Source organism: Phocoena sinus, chromosome 1 (genome assembly GCF_008692025.1).
Source record: "Phocoena sinus isolate mPhoSin1 chromosome 1, mPhoSin1.pri, whole genome shotgun sequence".
Lineage (NCBI taxonomy): Eukaryota > Metazoa > Chordata > Mammalia > Artiodactyla > Phocoenidae > Phocoena > Phocoena sinus.
Window position 1 is genome coordinate 184254332 of NC_045763.1, and position 18480 is coordinate 184272811.

General features: G+C 44.1%; 1 protein-coding gene across 3 annotated transcripts in view; it reads left to right on the top strand.

Annotated features, from left to right (window-relative positions):
• The window catches only part of CAMSAP2 (calmodulin regulated spectrin associated protein family member 2), a 98945-nt gene that overhangs the window by 55846 nt on the left and 24619 nt on the right, over window positions 1–18480 (top strand). For 2 of the 3 annotated variants that reach the window (XM_032631011.1, XM_032631017.1), the window contains exons 3-4: window positions 1349–1510; window positions 10186–10269. In XM_032631011.1, the coding sequence (XP_032486902.1) occupies window positions 1349–1510; window positions 10186–10269 (246 nt within the window). The remainder of the gene's footprint in view (window positions 1–1348; window positions 1511–10185; window positions 10270–18480) is intronic. The other variant, XM_032631026.1, reaches the window with a different exon arrangement.

Genomic DNA, 18480 nt, shown 5'->3' on the forward strand with positions numbered 1-18480 from the left:
AGAGGATACTATTTCTATATTCTTGGGGGTGTGCGGGGGGAGCCTTTTGTAAGCTTGGGAGAAATTCCAGAGTCGTGAAGGAGAACGTTAAGATTGACAGGTTTTACCGAGTAAATACTTAGAACTTCTCTGCAGCATAATATATTCCGAATAAAGTTGAAAGTCCAAAGACAGGCCGGGAAAAAGTATTTGCTACCTGAATGGTCCAGAGCTCATGTACCTAATAAATAATGAGCCCTTACAAATCAAGAAATAAAGAAAGGTGAGTATACCTAAGGGAAAAATACCAATAATTGCCCAACATACAAAAGATGCCCGTCCTCAATCAGAGAAATGCAAAGCCTGAACAAGAGTGGGGTTTTTAACCTTCAGACCAATACAGATGATAAAAAGGCAGTGATGTCTAATGTTGGCAAACAGCGTGGGGAAACAAGCACCCTTGCTAACATTCTTGGGGGATGTGAAAGTTGCCGCAGCCTTTCTAGAGAGCAGATCAGTGATTATTCATCAAAGCTTAGCGTGAGGTTTGCTCTCGGGCCCAGTAGCCGCACGGTGGAGAATCGTCCCTGGAGGCACACAAGGTTGTAGCGTTGTTTGTGACGCCAAAGAATAGGAAGCAGTGTAAATTCTTACCAAAATTACATTTTTGGTAAGAATACGTACCAAACCGTAGACGCTGCTTGGGAAACAGGAGGGGGAGAGGGTACTTTCGACTTTAGATACTTTGTAATGTTGGGAAATGTTAAGAAACACCCCCCCTCCCCCCATATAACGTTTCTGTTTGAAACCTCCACCCCGCAAAAAGCAGCCACAAAGGAAAGACTAGAAGTCCTGTGCTGGATGCAGAGCGTGAGGAAGAAGTTGGAGCCACAGGAAAACCAGGATTTTTGCCTTGTTCAGGGGAGAGACATGGTGGTGTCCGAATGGGAGCGGAGGCCGCCAGACCAGGCGGGTAGCCTTGAGAGACAGCTTACAAGTAGCATGTGTACATTTCTGCCACGTGGAGGAGAGGAGTGAGGAGAGCACTTACTCAGAGACTGCTCTGAAGTTTGAAGTTGCGTTGCCGAGCCGATGATTGCGACATTTTCAAAGGCAGGACACGCGGGAAAAGGAGCGTGCTCTGAGCAGGAGGTAACGTGTGTCTTGAGCATAGATCCTCAGGACGTGTCTGAGTGACAGATGACTCGGGTTCCGTCAGCTCACCTCCGGCCTGGACCACTTGTGCTTTCTCACCAAGGCTCGTCTTCCACAGCCTTGAGTCCTGCTCCCGTTCATAAGGAAATACTATTAATATGTAAACTTATATAAGCAGCAGTTTCTGACGGTCGTTCTCGGTGTCTGTTTCCAGAGCGCTCACCTGGCCATGATGGACACCCTCATGATGGCTTACACCGTGGAGATGGTCAGTGTGGAGAAGGTGGCCGCGTGCGCACAGCAGTACTCGGCTTTCTTCCAAGCCACAGATCTGCCCTATGACATTGAGGATGCCGTCATGTACTGGATAAATAAGGTAGGGGTATGCTCCCTCGGGTAAAAAAAAAAAAAGTCTCAGAGCCAGAAAACATCACACATCCCCACTGTGCTGCACACTGAATGTTTGTGTCCCCCCTGCCCCCCAGTTCATATGTTGAAGTCATAAGCCCCAATGCGGTGGTGTCAGGAGGTGGCTAGGTCGTGAGGGCCTGGCCCTCCTGCGTGGGACCTGTGCCACTGTCTTTATCAGGAGACCCCAGAGAGCTCCCTCGCCGCTTCTGCCGTGTGACAGAGCGGGCTCACCAGACACAGTCTGCTGGCGCCTTGATCTCGGACTTCCCAGCCTCCAGAACTCTGAGGAATACGTTTCTGTTGCTTACGGACCACCCAGTCTGTGGTATTTCTGTTGTAGCAGCCTGAACGGACTAAGACAGATTCCATTAACTCTTTTTGTTTGAAATCAAAGTGAAAACGAAAGCTGCGCGCTCTTACTTGAAATTTCCCGTTCCCTTTAGACTTAAAAATATATATATACTGTTAAAATGATGGAAATAGATTTCATGTATTCCACAGTATCTGTAGTTACATTTAATGATTAATCTAGTTCATATTAGATTATTAGAAAACTCAGAGCCCTCCACGTAGGGAACTAACTATACGCTGCAAGCGCTCAGTAAGTATTTTTTACGCCCAGGGATGAGATAAGTTTCTCATCTCCAACTAGATGATTTTTAGGTTTGCTTGGCTGACTTGCATAAGACTATATAGATTGTAGATTCCTCCTCTTGGAAATTTTTATAGAGCTGTGATCCGTTATTTGTGCTCTGAAGATGCTCCAATTGTCGATTTATTGCTCCCTTTACCAATTTGAATAGTTAATTCCTCCTGACTCTCTTTCATTTACAACTGTAACCCCAGAGAAAATCAAACCTTATCTGTGAGCAAGACAGACCTGAACGGATTTAAAAGAAGTTACATCTTCAGGTGTCCCCGCCTTGAGTGCTTGCATGGAGCTTGTAACAAGAAGCTAAGTGTGAAGACTCCTGCGTCTGCCATCGTGGTCCGTAGTATCAGCGTCAGTGTCAAAGGCCCGTGTGGCACTCTGCCCTCCGCTCGTTAGCTGTAGGGATCACGGTCCTATCCTGGACCCACTCATCGTCAGAAACCACGTGACCTTCACGACCCACCGCAGACCTTCCGTTCTCGTTTAACTCTTTTCCCTCACTCTCACACCCCCACTATTAAAAATGTTCACCTTTGGCTTCCCTGCTGGCGCAGTGATTGAGAGTCCGCCTGCCGATGCAGGGGACATGCGTTCGTGCCCCGGTCCGAGAAGATCCCACATGCCGCGGAGCGGCTGGGCCCGTGAGCCATGGCCGCTGAGCCCGCGCGTCCGGAGCGTGTGCTCCTCAACGGGAGAGGCCACAACAGCGAGAGTCCCACGTACCGCAAAAAAAAAAAAAAAAAAAAAGCATCTCCTGGGAGCTTGTAGGTCTGGGCTGGGGTGGAGAGTCTGCGTTTCTGAGAAGCTCCTGGCAGTGTCCCAGCGCTGGTCTGTGGGCCACACTCAACGCTCCTCTGTCACCCGACTCCCTCCCTGTCGGGTCATCCTCGTAAGAATAAGGCTGCTCTGCTGTCTCCCGTCCTGGTAAACAAAGCTTCCCCATCCAACTCGGACCCTGTTTCTCTGCACACAGAACCTCTCCATCCCCTCCCCTACTCCCACCCTGAAGTCGCTGCTGAGGCCACTGCAGGCTCCCATTCGGACAAATCCAGTGACTGCTTTTCTGTCCGCGTCTCGAATTCACATGTGAGCCTTGTGAAGCCTCGGGACCGCCGGGCGTTCTCCAAGCCCGAGCGCCACGCCACCTCCCTGCCGGGGTCCCAGCAGTTGTCCCCTTCCTGGGCTCCGGGGCCCCTTCCTGCTAGCACGGTGCAGGCCAGCCAAGGATCTGTGGCAGTTTCCGTGTGGGTTGGGGTCCCCTCCATGAACGAGTCCTTCCGGCCAGGCTGCTCCTCCTTGGTACCCAGCCACGCCGGTGACTGCCCCCTTTGCTCCTCAAGCCACCGAGGCTGCAGCTCCCTGCTTGAGCCCAGCCACTCAGCCTCGCGCGGGTTGAGGGCAGAGCCGCGCAGGCCGACCGCACTCGGCGCGCTCCTCCTTCAGCGGCTGGCCCTCCCGGTCCTGCCGTCGCGTCCAGAGCTCTCCTCGGTGTCCCTGGGAAGCTCCGGGTGACACCTGCTGCCTCAGCAGGACCAGAGCCAGGACCCCCAGGATGTTGCTTTCAGGCCACTCGGACCATGCCGGGTTCACATTTTACACTGAAAATGTCAAGTGGACCAGCGCCGACAAAGTACCCCCCAGCCCGACCCCGTGTGCACCTCCATCCCAGGTCAGGGCCACTGTTCCTCTTCTGCCCTCCCTCCCTTCGTCCCAGCTGCGGGGCTCACCTCTGGCCCTTGGACGCGATGCTTCCCGTTCCCGGGTGGCCCATCGCCCAGCCTTTTGTGCGGCTCGGTGCGTCTGCGCTATCATTTCTCAGCTTGGATGGCGCTTTCTCCTCGCAGCCTGTCTAAAGTAGGCACCTGGCAAGTCTTACTTCCTACTGTGATGCTCTGTTTCCTTTATAGCACTTTTCAGAGTTTAATCCTTTGAACAAACTAGAATAATCGATGTGAGGGCAAGTACTGTGCTCATCTTTCTTTTTTAGCGCTAAGCGCCTGGACTAGTGCTGTGTTTGGCAAAGCGATGGTGTTTAATACATCGAAGAGGGAGTTTAAGCCACAGAATCGGGCTCGGCACTGTAGAACTTTGGGAGTCTACGGAAAGTAAGGAGATCACCTGATTTGGAACGTCCAACACCTTTAGGCAGCCGTGTCCACCCTCTTCAGTTTTCAGGTCATGATTGGAACCAGATGATTGAACCTGCACCTCAGAGTAGCTCAGAGTAGCTTTTTCTCGCTGGTTCCACCAGCCCCGGCATGCATCGGCGTCTCTTCTCTGGGTGTGACGTCACCTTCCGCTCTCCAGTGGAGTACGTACCGCTTCTTCTGGCTCTTATTTTGCCTTATCCTGACCTAGTTGCCTTTTCTTCTGGATAATACAGGTATTTAAAAAAAAAAAAAAGCTGCCGTAGAAAAATGGGAATTACATGGCTAGAATAGTTATCAGCATTGTTGACTGTAAATGAGTTTAAACTTAAAAAAAGCAAGATCACAGAGGACAAGATTGTAATGGCTAAGCCAGGCGGGGTACACAAGGGTTGTGAATACAGGAACCTTCTGTTACTTGGCCCTACCTCTCTCTAGTTCCATCTGTAGCCTCCCTTGGGTTCACCAGGCTCCAGCCTTACTGTTCTCTTCAACTCCCTCAAACACAGCAGGCTTTCCCACCACAGGGCCTTTGCTTGTGTTTCATCCTCCTCTCTGTGTCGTGGCTGCAGCTTCAGAGGCCGCCTCTGGGACAGCGTCCCTGCCAAGATAGGTCTCCCCACTCCCGTGATTTTCTACTCACCTCTTTATTGATTTGTACCACTCCTTACAGATTGCTTTTGTGGGGGGGGAGAATTTTTCACCCTTTTTTCCTTTTTTGTTCCGTCTCCCTTGTTCCGTGAGGACGGGGACTAGACTGTATTTATGCACCGTTGTGTCCCTATAGCCTCTTAATATAATGTCCGGAGTTCAGTAAGTCGCTGTTGACCGTGTGGATGAGTAAGTGAAGGAATAGTGGTTCAGAATGCTCACGTGTGACCAGTTTGCTTTTCGGAGAGAATCAGATAAGGACTTTTTAAAAAATCATGAAGATATTTCCAAACTGACAGATCAGTTACAACTACCTGATATTGAATTTGAAAGTGTTTCTTTTTTAACTTAAAAAAGAAAAGAAAGAAAGAAAAGAAAATGCTAAGAAAAAGGACCAAACCAAAAACCCAGAAAAAGTTATAAACTTTCCCAAGTTTGGGCCCTACCAACCCCTCCCCCCATAACTGGTAAATGGTCAAAATGCTTCAAGATGCATGGGCGTTATGACGCCTTGTAACACATGTTGCCGAGACAGGACATTGTAGCTATTTTGGCAGCGTGTCACATTCAGCGGTAGCCCTTCCTGTTACAAGCTCCTGGACATGTTTGATAAAATGCAGTTGGAAAGGTTTATGCTACAGAGCTGAGCATCAGAGACAGAAAAGGAAACTGTCGGGTGCCAGAAACGAAGCGGGGCTGCAGGCTTTGGTAGCCTCTCAGGGGCCGTGGAGCCTCTGCCGGGGCTCGAGAGTCACTAGATGCCAGATGAGGCCGTGCGTTTTGCCGGTTACGGGAAGCTGGAACCGTGACCTCTGTGTAGACCCACCAAGAGCTCGCGCCCTCAATGGAAATGAGCACACCAGCCGCGATGTCTTTGCTCTTAAGTGCCACCTGGAGGTGGGCCTTGACGGTGTTAGTGTCATCAGTAATGCAGGGGTTCCAGCTTTGCCACGGGGCTACTTCCACGCATGGTTTTACGATGGCTGCGGTGATTCCAGAGGTCGTACACGTGCGGTCATAACGATGTCCGGCAAAGATGAGAGTAGGGTCTTCTGGGCGCTGCTATCAGCAAAGGAACCTTCCCGCAGAAGGTCTCCCCCAGGAGGGTGGTTCTCAGGCCCACACCTAAACCACCCCCTGGCGAGAAGATGCGGCCTGTCGGGTCGTCTTGGGCTGACTTTGTGTCTCCCTCCAGGTCTGGGGAGGAGGCCTCCTGGACTGAGCGTGGGGTGGGGGGCGACAGATGACCAGAAAGCCCAGTGCCAGGCCAGTGGTATCTTCCTGGCACCTGGCAGACCAGCAGAGGTAAAGTTGCTCTGAAGGTCACTTCTGCACCCAAACCGTGGGAGTCCCCAGCAGTGGGGGAGGGATACTCTTCTCGCAGATGCAAAAGTACCAACGACAAGTGTTTAGGAAATGATGAAGATGCCGTCACGTACGCGGGAGAGTCAGCAAACCTGACAGACAAGGCCCACACGCTGAGAGCTGCAGAGAGGAGAGCAGTCGGAAAAGACAAAAATAAATGCTTGAGTGGCTGAAAATAAAACACGGAATAAAGGCCATAGGAAAGAATAAGGCAGCGTGGAGGGTATATTGGAAAAAGAATAAAATATAACTTCAGGAATTGAAAATTTTAGTCGTTGAAACAAAAAGATTAAACAGAAGATTAGACGTAGTTGAAGAGGGGAGTTAATTAACGAGAAGAAATTACCCAGAACCAGCCCAGAGAGATGAGAGGGGATATGTGACATTGAGGTTAACAGACTTGCCTAGAGGTCTGATTGGAATTCCAGAAGGAGTTAACAGGGAGTGGGTGGGCTGGGGAGAGAATAATTGAAGAGACGTGGATGAAAATGTTTTACAATAGATGAAAGGCATAGACGTTCAAATTCAGGAGCCATCGTGAGTTTGAAGCAGGAGAAATGAAAATAAATCCACGCCTACACATATAGCAACGAAACTGCAGAATCCACAGATAAAAAGACAGTCTCTCTCAAAGGAACGCGACAGTAGACACCTCAGCAGTAATAGTTGAGCCAGAAGACACTGCAGCAAAATCGTCAAAGTGCCAAAGAAAAATAACGACGAGCCTAGAGCTCTGTACTTCCGCCCAGGACTAAAGCTGTAATCGAGATTGGTTCAGACAGGTGGTTTATCATTCAGACCTTTGCAGAAAGAAGTACTGGAAGGTTGTGCTTCAGGAAGAAAGAAGGGGAACCTAGAGGAAGAGGTGGGGTGTAGGAAGCAGTGATAAAAAGGGGAGTTGGTGTGCACATGGGTAAATCTAAGCAAGTGTCATTAAAAAATCATCCTCGTGCCTAATTCTGAGGCCCTTAAAAAGGAAGAGCTATGTTGCTAGGTTAAAGTAACGTGAGGGGTGAGAGGAGGTGATCTGAATTAAAGCCTTTCTACGGTTTTTGTATTATTCAGGAGGAAGGAAAAAGTATTGACTGACTTTAGACTTACATCAAGGCAAGGATACACATGACTGTTTTGTATTTTTAAATGAAAAAAAATTAAATAAAAGCTCGTGTCCATTTTTAAATTAATGGATATTTAAAAATGCATGTGACGTTTTAGCACATTTATTTTTAATTCATATGCCAGCGCCGGCTGTTCGTTGTACGTTCTCTAGTTCACTGGTCCTCAGCGCTCGTTCCAGTGGTGAACTGCCTCCAAGTCATGGTGGGCTCTCTGATACACACACATCTTGAACTTTTTATCCGTGAGTTGCGCAAAGAATGTCATGACTCAACTTTAGTGCTAGAACTTTCTAACCAGCATCTGGGAACTGGCTTAAGAATTACTAAGCTAATTATCTCATTTATCTGTCTTGTGTACCCAGGTAGGTTAAGTAACTTGAAGTGACCAGGTCTTGTACTTTCCGTGTAGTTTCCCTATTAGAAGGTTAATGAATTATCAACGTGTAAAATTTTCTTATAATCATGAGTTTGGTATTTTGGATGATTTATGCCATTGCATCAACTTAAAGTATTTTGAGTAGGACTTGTTAAGGCCCTTACAGACATGTAACTATCTGGAATTACGTTGGGGGTGTATCGTTTCTAAGTAATGGTAGTAGTTTCTATTTATGGGGTCTGTGCTCTGTATTATGCACTTTACTTGGTACATTTTATACACTATCTCTTTTATTCTCTGTATTAGTTGTTTTGCCGTAATAATTACCACAAACTTAACTGCTTAAAACTTCTGGTAGCTCAGTTATTTACTCACTTATTATAATCATCTCAGGATTACCAGTTTCTGTGGGTCAGGGGTCCAGACCTTGCTTACCTGCATGCTCCATCTTCAGGGTCTGTCACAAGGTTGGGTCAAGGTGTTGCCCAGGCCTGGGGTCTTATTGGAAAGTTTGGGTGTGGAGGGTCCACTCCAAGCCCACATGGTTGTTGGCAGGGCTTAGGTCCAGCAGTTGGATGGAGAGCCTCGGTTCCTTACTGGCTGCTGGCCGGAGGCTGCCCCCAGCTCCTTACCATGCAGGCCTCTCTGTAGGGCAGCTCGAGGGATGGCTGCGTGCTTCCTCAAAGCCAGGAGGAGAGAGCGGGGCTTAGTGTGCGAGACGTAAGCGCCAAAGTGGTATCCCATCCCCTTAGCTGTATTCTGTTGGGTAGGAGCAAATTATAGGCCCTGCCCACACTCAAGGGGATCATTGGGGACCGTCTTAGAGGCATCGTCTCCAAACCTCTTGCGAAGTAGGTTTTATTCCAGCTGGCAACGAAGGCTCAGGTATCAGGAAATTATTAAGGTCGTGGCTTGTGAGTAGGGGTTTTGAGTCAGAGCCGGGTCGCTTCTGCTTCTGCTGTCTCTTCGGAAGAGTGTTTTACACTGCCAAGTCGGTGCCCTAAGATCTTAGAGCACGGCAGCCTACTTGGCAGTACAACCCAAGATGAATCTGTGTGTTGGTTAAATTCCTTCTAACGCCTCGGAGTGTATCGTAACTGTTAGTTAAATTTATCATAAATTCAAATTCTTCAGTCTTTTTTTCTCAGGCACTGAACTGAATTTTAAGCAGCAGAAGAGATTAGAAAATTATTGATTTAGTTTAGAGTTACAGTGGTTGATAATACCATTCAGAGTTTCCAGAATGCCATTATTAATTAACTTGAACATTTGCTTATTATTACTGGACTGACCTTAAAATCAGTGACTCAGAATCCAAACTTGTCTAAACTATTCTGAAGAAATACTTTTGCACCAGACAGAGTGTCTCTTAATCATCTTGAATTATGGGCTGTTTGAACAATCTCATAGATAAATCAGACCTTCTCCCTAAGAAGTTCCCATATGCAAAAATTTTTCATGTATTTTAACTGTGGCCTTATGACCACACTAAAACCTACTCACGATCCAGGGACATGCCTATGAGATCACAGCCTAAGAATTTGATTCAGGGCTTCCCCGGTGGCGCAGTGGTTAAGAATCCGCCTGCCAATGCAGGGGACACGGGTTCGAGCCCTGGTCCGGCTCAGAGGTCCCACGTGCCGCGGAGCCACTGAGCCTACGCGCCACAGCTACTGAGCCAGCACTCTAGAGCCCCCAAGCCACAACTACTGAGCCCACGTGCCACAACTACCGAAGCCTGGGCGCTTAGAGCCCGTGCTCTGCAACAAGAGAAGCCATTGCAATGAGAAGCCTGCTCACCGCAATGAAGAGTAGCTCAGCTCGCCACAACTAGAGGAAGCCCGCATGCAGCAACGAAGACCCAACACAGCCAAAAATAAATAAATAAATAAATTTATTTTAAAGAAAAGAATAAAAGACAAGGAAGACATTTGAAAAAAAAAAAAAAAAGAGTTTGATTCCGAGTGTTTTTGAGGAAAATAATTTTCACTTAGCAGTCCTAAAAGAGATTGTAAACTTTTTACTGAAAAAAGTTTTATTGTTTCCCAAGCATTAAAACAGAAGTTATCAAGTACCTTTTTTCCCCCCTAGCACTCCAGCTAGTACCTGACATGTACTAGGTACTCAACAAGTATCTGGTAAAGTCATGGATTTTAGAATTTCAAACAGAACACCTGTAAAATACTTTTTTCTGGTTGGGAAAATGAATTCTGTTCATTTGCATGGTACTGGTATTTGACATCAGAGATCTGAACACAGGCATTTTAAGGTACATGTTATTTTACTGTTATATTTGACTATAAATTCAAATTAATGTTTTTATATTTTAAGGTAAATGAACATTTGAAAGACATAATGGAACAAACACAGAAATTGAAAGACCACCACACAGTGGAAGCTTCAGGAGGCCAAAAGGTACATGTTCTTAAGAAAAAAAGGCGCCTTTGTGAGACCCTGTGTTCATACGTGTGTGCTCTTTGGGGAAGCGTTAAGAGTGTGTTCATCAAATTCGTTTTTGGTGATCTTAACTGTACCGTAGAAAGCCTTTCCATAAATACCAAGTAAGTAGCAGTGCAAAATGAAGGTTAATTGGATGACGGTGTTTAGGAAAATTTGTTAATGACTAGAGCTCAGCTTCTGACATTCTTCTGGCAAAAAATAATGGGTTTGTCTTTGTTTGGTAAAATATATGAAACAGGAAAACATTTTTTAATATATCAACCTTATAATGACTTGTAGTAAGACCAGCCTCTAAAATTACATTCCAGGAATCATAAGTTGTACATATGGTTGTTTTGTGAAGGAAGAAGAAACATTAACACGGATTAATTCTTTAAACTTCTTGAACAGGCTTTTAGAGTTTTTTTTCTCCGAACACTTGTGTGTTTGTGTTTGTTCTATACTAAGACCTAAAGTATATTGCCTACATCTTTTAAAATATATTATAATGAGGGCCCTTTAAACATGTTGTCTAGCATTTGAATCGAGGTATAAGAAATTATCGTGTGCAGAGACTTTATTTTCCACCTGGGTTATTTTAAGTCTCTTCATTATTATACAGCACTTCTGTTCATTTTGGGCGAATGCTGCTAGTTACTGATACTCTGTAAGAGAGGAGACCGGAGGAGGGAAAGGGAAAGAGCTGGTTTGTGCATCACCAGCTGCGCCAGGCAAGTTGTGCGGAGACCACCTACACTTCTGTCTCAATCTGGTGCTCGGGATCACAGTGGTTTCCCTGGGCTTGATTCTTGTCTTTGTTGACCACCTTCCCCAGTGGAGATCTGCACCCGCTTCCCTGCTTCCCCCAGCTCTGCCCCCGCCTTGTCCCTCAAGTCCCCCAGCCCTCTCCAGTTTCCCCCCTTGCTCTTTCCCTCCCTTTAGTAGTAGAAATCCTTGCCCTGGAGATGGATTTAATCCTGCCCCCCCCACCCCCCATTTTGCTCCTGGCTCTAATCAGGAATGAGGTTCGGCAGCATCCTGTGTTACAGGATTTCCATGGAAACCTCGTTTATTATATCTATGGTTTAATTCTGTAGTTTCGCCTACACATTATGAACTAAATGGGGATTTTATATGCTGACACAGGATCCAGTAAACCTTGTTTCTATGGAAAAAAATGCTATTTGTGTTCCAAACAACTGCAGATTAAGTGACCTTTAAGAAAAGCAAACTGTGGTATCCGGACACTACTGGATCACGTCACTCTGACTTTTTCACGGCACTTGGCCCATGGAGTTGTACATACTGACCTCACAGCCAGTATTTGCTGAGTGAGTGATTGAGTAAATGAATGAATGAGTGTCCTTCACTTAAATATTTGGGTCAGTACACATTTTTACTTGAGCACAAGCATAGCATTTATACCTTCATTTTCTTTTTTTTCCTCTTTTATTATTTGTTTTCATTTACTTTATTATTGAAGTCTAGTTGATTTACAAAATGTTGTGTTAATTTCTGCTGTCCAGCAGAGTGACTCAGTTATACACATATATACATTCTTATTCATACTCTTTTCCATACGGTTTATCCCAGGATTTTGGATATAGTTCCCTGTGCTGTACAGTACGACCTTGTTGTTCACCCGTCCTATATGCAATAGTTTGCATCTGCTAATTGCAAACTCCCACTCCATCCCTCCCCCATCTCCCCTCCCCCTTGGCAACCACAAGTCTGTTCTCTATGTCTGTGAGTCTCTTTCTGTTTCGTAGATAAGTTCATCTGTGCCATGTTTTAGATTCAATACCTTCATTTTCAAATGAATTTTACCCTTTTTCTCATTGTGAAAATCTTTGTGAAGGTAAGTGTTCATTTCACATACTCTGTGAAGTACAGGGGTCCTCGTGAAGAGCACACTGCCAAGCACAGAGTAGGTGATGAAGCCTTGCTCTGTTACCCAACAGTGGGATTTTGGGCATTTGAACTATTTGGTCTGGCTAGAAATATAATCATTTTATTCTTGATTTACATTCTTATAAAAACAAAGTTCTTCCTTATAAACGTCCACATTTACGTATATATTTAAACATTTTTAAAATTCAGAGATGGTACCATAACTTTTTTTTCTCCGAGCAATATTTTATAAAGATGATTTGGTCTGAAGAAACTTACACATTAGTTAGATATCCTAGTACCGTGATTTTAATCTTTGCCTGAGTACTATGAAAATTAGATTTCTTCAGCAGCTTTATAGATCAGTAGTCTTGTGCATTTGGATACAAGACCCTACAAAGATTTGGATTGGTATGGATTTAATATAACTTGTTAAGAACATTTATTTTGAAATATTTCTGATTTAACAAAAAGTTGCAAGAATAGTTCAAAGAACCCTTACGTGTCCTTTCCCCATATTCATCAGTGTAACATTTTGTGTGCTCTGTGCATTACATGTTGCACACACAGATGTATATATGTGTACATTTTTCTGAAACATTTGAAGGAAGGTTGCATGTATCATACCCCTTCACCCCTAAATATTTCAATGTATATGTCCTAGGAAGAAAGCTATTCATTTACATGACCACAGGATAGGTAACAATGTCCATAAAGTGCTCTGATCAGACTTACAGCCTATGTTCTAGTTTTGTCAGTCATCCCAATTGAACTTTATATATTTTTCTAGTCCAGGATCTAGTCCAGGGTCAGGTAAGGTATTTAGCTGTCGTATCTCTCATCTTCTTTAAACTGGAACAGTCCTCAGCTCTTCTTTTTCATTCGTGACCTTGACATTTTTTAAGAATACAGGTCATTCTCATAGAATATCCCTTGATTTCAGTTCTTCTGATATTTCCTCATTGTTAGATTAAGCTGTGCTTTTTTTTAGCCTAGAATACTATGTAAAGTGTGTCCTTTTCCCAGTATTGTACCCAGAGGCGTGTGATATCCGTCTGCCCCTACTAGGTGATACTAATTTTGATCAGTTGGTTAAGATGATGTTTGGGTTTTTTGACAGCATGATGATAATATTTCCTTTCGTAATAAGTAATTTGAGAGGAGGGTACTTTGAGACTGTAAATATTCTGCTCCTCTTCCGTGTTTCCCCACCTCCTAGACCTAGCATTTATTGACGATACCTACTTCAGTTACTTTTTACTATGGTGGTTACGAAATGGCGATTCTCTAACTTTATCATTTCTTCTACGTTTATTAGTTAGGATTCTATTATAAGCAAATTTGACCTCATCTATTCATCAATCTACCTATCCTCTCTTTATTATCTGTGTGAACCGATGGATTCTTGTTTTATTTAACGGGTTATAATCTGTTTCTGTCCATCATTATTCATTTGTTCATCAATTTGTTCATTCCCAGTTTTATTGAGATCTAATTGACATACGGCCCTGTGTCAATTTAGGGTGTGCGCCATAATGATTTGACTTACATACGTGGTGACCACAATAGATTTAGTGAACATTCATCCTCTCGTATAGATACAGCATAAAGGAATAGAAAAACCTGTCTCTTCCTTGTGATGAGAACCCTTGGGATTTACCCCCTTAGCGGCTTTCCTGTATAACACGCAGCAGTGTTGACAGCACGCTGCACATCACATCCCTAGTACTTATTATCTTGTAACTGTTCGTGCCTTTTGACCACCTTCACGTAATTTCGTGTGTATTTATTTTTGAAATCAGCTTTGTTGTGGAATAATTTTAGATTTACAGAGAAGTTCCAAAGATAGTACAGCTTCATCCAGCTTCCCCCAATGTTAACATCTTACGTAATCGTGGCCTATTTGGCAACACCAAGGAAATAGCATTGGTGCGTTACCATTGACTAAACTACAGACTTTATTTACATTACCCCAGTTTGTGTACTGACCAGCTGTTTTACCAGTGTCCTGAACTGGGGTTTGTCTCCTGTGTCCTGTGATGAGGTCGGGCCTGTGGGCCTTTGAGAAGAACAGCACAGAAGTGGCTTCACATCTCATCACGCCACATCAGGGAGCACGTGTCACTGACGGTGTCCGCCTTGACCACTTGCTGAAAGTGGTCTCCTTCATTGCAAAGTTTCTGTTTCCCCCTCTGGTGCTCTTTTCTTTGCAAGTGGGTCACTAAATCCACCCCATGTTCCAGGAGAGGGAAGTTAAGCTCCCCCTCCCTGAAGGGAAGAGTATATACACCATCTGGAATTCTGTAAGTGAGATTCGTACTTTCTCCATTTATTTATGTCCTTCAGCCGTTTATTCGTATCAATGTGGATTGGTGTGTATGTGCTCTGTACTTGGTGTTACAATCCAGCCTGTGTTAATCTGTATTGTTACGGGCTCCTGTGTATGTGTTGTATAGTTTGGGTTACGATCCAGTCTGTGGTATTGACTTGTTGTTCAGTTTTTCCAGCTGCAGCCACTGGGAGCTCTTTCAGAGTTGTCTGAATTAGTAAAAAGGTCGAGTATTGAATATTTTGCAAGAAATGCAGACTCATTTGAACCACGAGAGACTCCTTTGCTTATCTCCTGTTTTGTATAATCCATAGTAATTTCTTATTATCATCAGTTTCTGTGTTACGGATTCTTCTAGTCTCAAAAACAAGAAAACTCCTGTTTTTGAAAATTCTGTTATTCACCAGGGATCCTGACACGTTCACAGGGGCTTCCTGCTCTTTGGTCCTGCTCGGGCACTTTTTATGGCTATTATATCTGCAGCTGCCAAAAACTTTTGGTTAAACGAGAGATTCAAATACATGCAAAAAAAGTATTAGGGTTATTCTTCCTGATGCAGTAAGAAAAAATTATTGGAAATATTATCTCTTTGTGGGAAGCTGGTATTTTTCTGATTCTTGAGATGACATTTTTCTGATTTTTGAAGTTCTTGAGAATACCTCATTCATATTATTTTTCCAAATAATGTTATTTGTGCTATTAATTTCCGTAGGAAAAACTTTCTGCATAGAAGTTGAATATGAATTTTAACTCAGACCCCATTTAGTCTGGTTCACTTCAACAAATATTTATTTAGGGCTGCCAGAAAACTGTGCTAGGAAATACCAAGATAAACAGTTACAAATTATGCTCGTATTATCTGAAATTATGAGCTTTTTGTATATTCATCTTCTTAAAGACATAAAATTATATTCTTTGGAACACCCCTAGATAGTAAAATTAATAACGTTTACATTCTCTTTGTGTTAGTAGCTGCTCGCCTTAGAGACTCTATAAAAATACTAACTGGTGAGAATTGCCAGCTGGTTTTTTATCCCCCATTAATTGAAAGAAATTCTTTATGGCATTAGAAGAAATGATCATTGTGTTCCGTTCTACATTGTTGTTTGCTTTTATTCCTGCACTTATGAAACAGTCTTTCTTCTTTTCCTTCCGGGAAGAAGTCTGCCTTATCAGACTTGGCCTCCTAATGTCTTAAGAATTTTAATGATTGCAAGTCCAGCCCTAGAATCTCTCTACTCCCTCTTGTGATATAAATTTAGTTTCTAACGTGATGTGTGATCCCAGAACTGGGAGGTAAAATTCTTTGCTGCCGAAGTACACAGCGTGTCCTGGGTACCCTAAAAACGCACATCCATGTTGGGAGAGGAGGGGGGGGAGGGAAGGTGGTGGTCTTTATCGTTAGGAACCTCTATAGTTTAAGCTAAATTGTAAAGTGTTAACATTTAAAAAATGTTTTGAGAACTATAAACTTGGAACTCCACTAACAGAAACTTTACTATAACTTGTTAATTTTAAAAACTTCTGATGAATTTTCCCTTTACCTTTTGCTTCCCCTTTTTTCCTGCTGCTTCCTCTGAAGTCTCCTTCCAAATGGTTTTGGAAATTGGTTCCAGTAAGTTTGCACAGCTTCTTCAACTTGCTCTCCAGAAGTGTAACTGTAGAATGGTATCGTTTCTGTCTTGCCGATATGGTCATTACGTATAATTCTGTTAGTCACAAGTAGAGATTGGATTTTAAGGTGTTTTTGATCATAATGTAAAACAGAAAAATTTTTTAAATCTAGTCAAATTTTGGATTAGAAGCTTTAAAAATAATTTGAAGTGTGAGCTAGTCTGTCGGTATTCACAGGCCATCAGTAACTAGGTAACAAAAAAAGTAAGGATGTAGATTTGCATTAGTTTTAATAACGTTAGTAAAAGTGAATATGAATTGCACATGTAAATTATTTGTATTGTAAAGTCACCTTTTTGAAAGGATCCTTTCCTTTTGGCCTGAACTGTAGAGGACACTTTTTGTGTAATAAAGAAGTGACAGGTTCTGTGTCCCTCCCAGCACTGGACCTGAGCTGGATTCAATTCTGGTTTGACTTGAAGAGTTGATCTTTCACGGTGACATCTGGGGGTTAGACCACTTAAGTATTTTACACCCTCAGAAACAGAAATGTAACTTAGAAGTGCACCATAGTGTTGAAAGATAGAAAGTATGTCCCTTTTAGATGCCAGATTTCTCCATCTGTAGAAAGAGCAGTAAGTCTGTAAGGCATAGAGCATGTTCGAGTATAAAAGACGCTGTAACCTTTGTGAATCGCAGATGAACTTTCAGGGAGTCCCACGTGACTTCAGTATTAGAAGTTGGTTTACCTGATGCCCCTCCTAGGATATAACCTTCAGGAAGGTGTTTCGGCATGCCACGTATAAACCTCTGATTGGTCTAAGCCGTGGGCCTCTGTGGCTGCAGCCTTATGAAGCTCTGTGCGTGTGTGTCTGTGTGTGCCTTGTGCGGGGTGCGGTACAACACAGCACACGATTCAGTTCTTTGTTCCACGACTCTGGGCACTCAGCTCAGTCCAGTTCAGACCGTGGGCCGAAAACAAGGGCAGACCTGGAGATCTGGGAAGTTTGGTCCTGAGCCCAGCCCACGTAGGGGATTCCCAAGAGGTGACTCTTTTGTTTCTAGCCGGCCCAAGAGGACCTGGAAGGGTGCTTACTACCAAGTGTGAGGGGCAGCAGCGTAAGGCCGGAAGAGGCCACCGGCTGATTTCTTTCTCTCTCCCCCTTCCTCCCCTCCTCTCTCCTCTTTTTTCATGGCTGATTTTTAAACCATCTGCCAGCAGCAAAATGAGGACGTTTTCTAAGGATTATGTAAAAGTCAGTAATCAATTAAAGAATTTATGTAGTGTATCTGTGTGATTTTTTTTTTTTTTCTGAATATAGGTAGTCTGTGAGTTTGGAACATAGCATTAAACACAGATGTCTAGTCCCCACTGATTCATAAGAACAAGCTCCTCTGAAAATCTTCGGAGGAAGAGATGTTCCATGACCCTTGCTCTTGAGTAGCCAGTGACAGGGAAATAGGGATAAATGTCTCCTTGAACGTGTGTGCTCTTCTGAGGGATATCATTTAGAGGAAATCTGACCTCACCACCAAACAGTAAATTTTCTCTTTCAGTAAATTATAATATTTTTCTGTTATTCTCACGAGAGTATTATATGTCATAATTGTATTTTAATTATGAGATATAATCAGGTTAGATGGAGTTAGAAGAAAGATTAGTTTTGATTACTTAAAAAAAAAACTATTTAAATATCAGTAACCACTATAATTGTAAAGTTTGCTAAGAAAGCACTTCAGTGTGCATCTTCATTAAGCCTTCGGCATTACTCTTCTTGGCCTGAGGAGAGCTGATAGCTAGTAGCAGCTGACCACCGGCGATTACCCGCTGTGTGCCCGTGTGTGCATCGCACTTTCTGTCCATCATCTTCTGTAGTCCTCCGTGCTGCTGTGAAGTAGGGACTGTGGTTGTCCCCAGTTCACAGGTGGGAAAAGCGAGAGATGAGCACTGAAGTACCTTGTCCAAGATCACAGAGCTAAGAAGTGGCAGAACCAGGACTTGAGCCTGGGTCATCTGGCTTAAGAGCTCGTTCTCGTAACCTCTGAGTTCTACAGCATGTCTCATTTCTAGAGAACCGCCTTACACGTTTGTATCCACTCACGCCAGCCAGTCTTTAGAAAACAAGAGTCTCATCTGTTTTTCTGCTAGGGAGCAGAAACCCTCGCGCTTGCTCTGTTATTGGTTAATGCAACCTCCACCAGGAGGGTGTTTTTCAGTTGCAAAGTCGTTACACTTTATTTGCATTGTCTCAGCGTTCAGGTGAGGGGCCAGAATACCTCCATGGTATTGAATGTTATTCCAGTTCCTCAAAGTAATGTTTCTTCTCGCCACGTTTCCTCTAAGAATGGTTTCA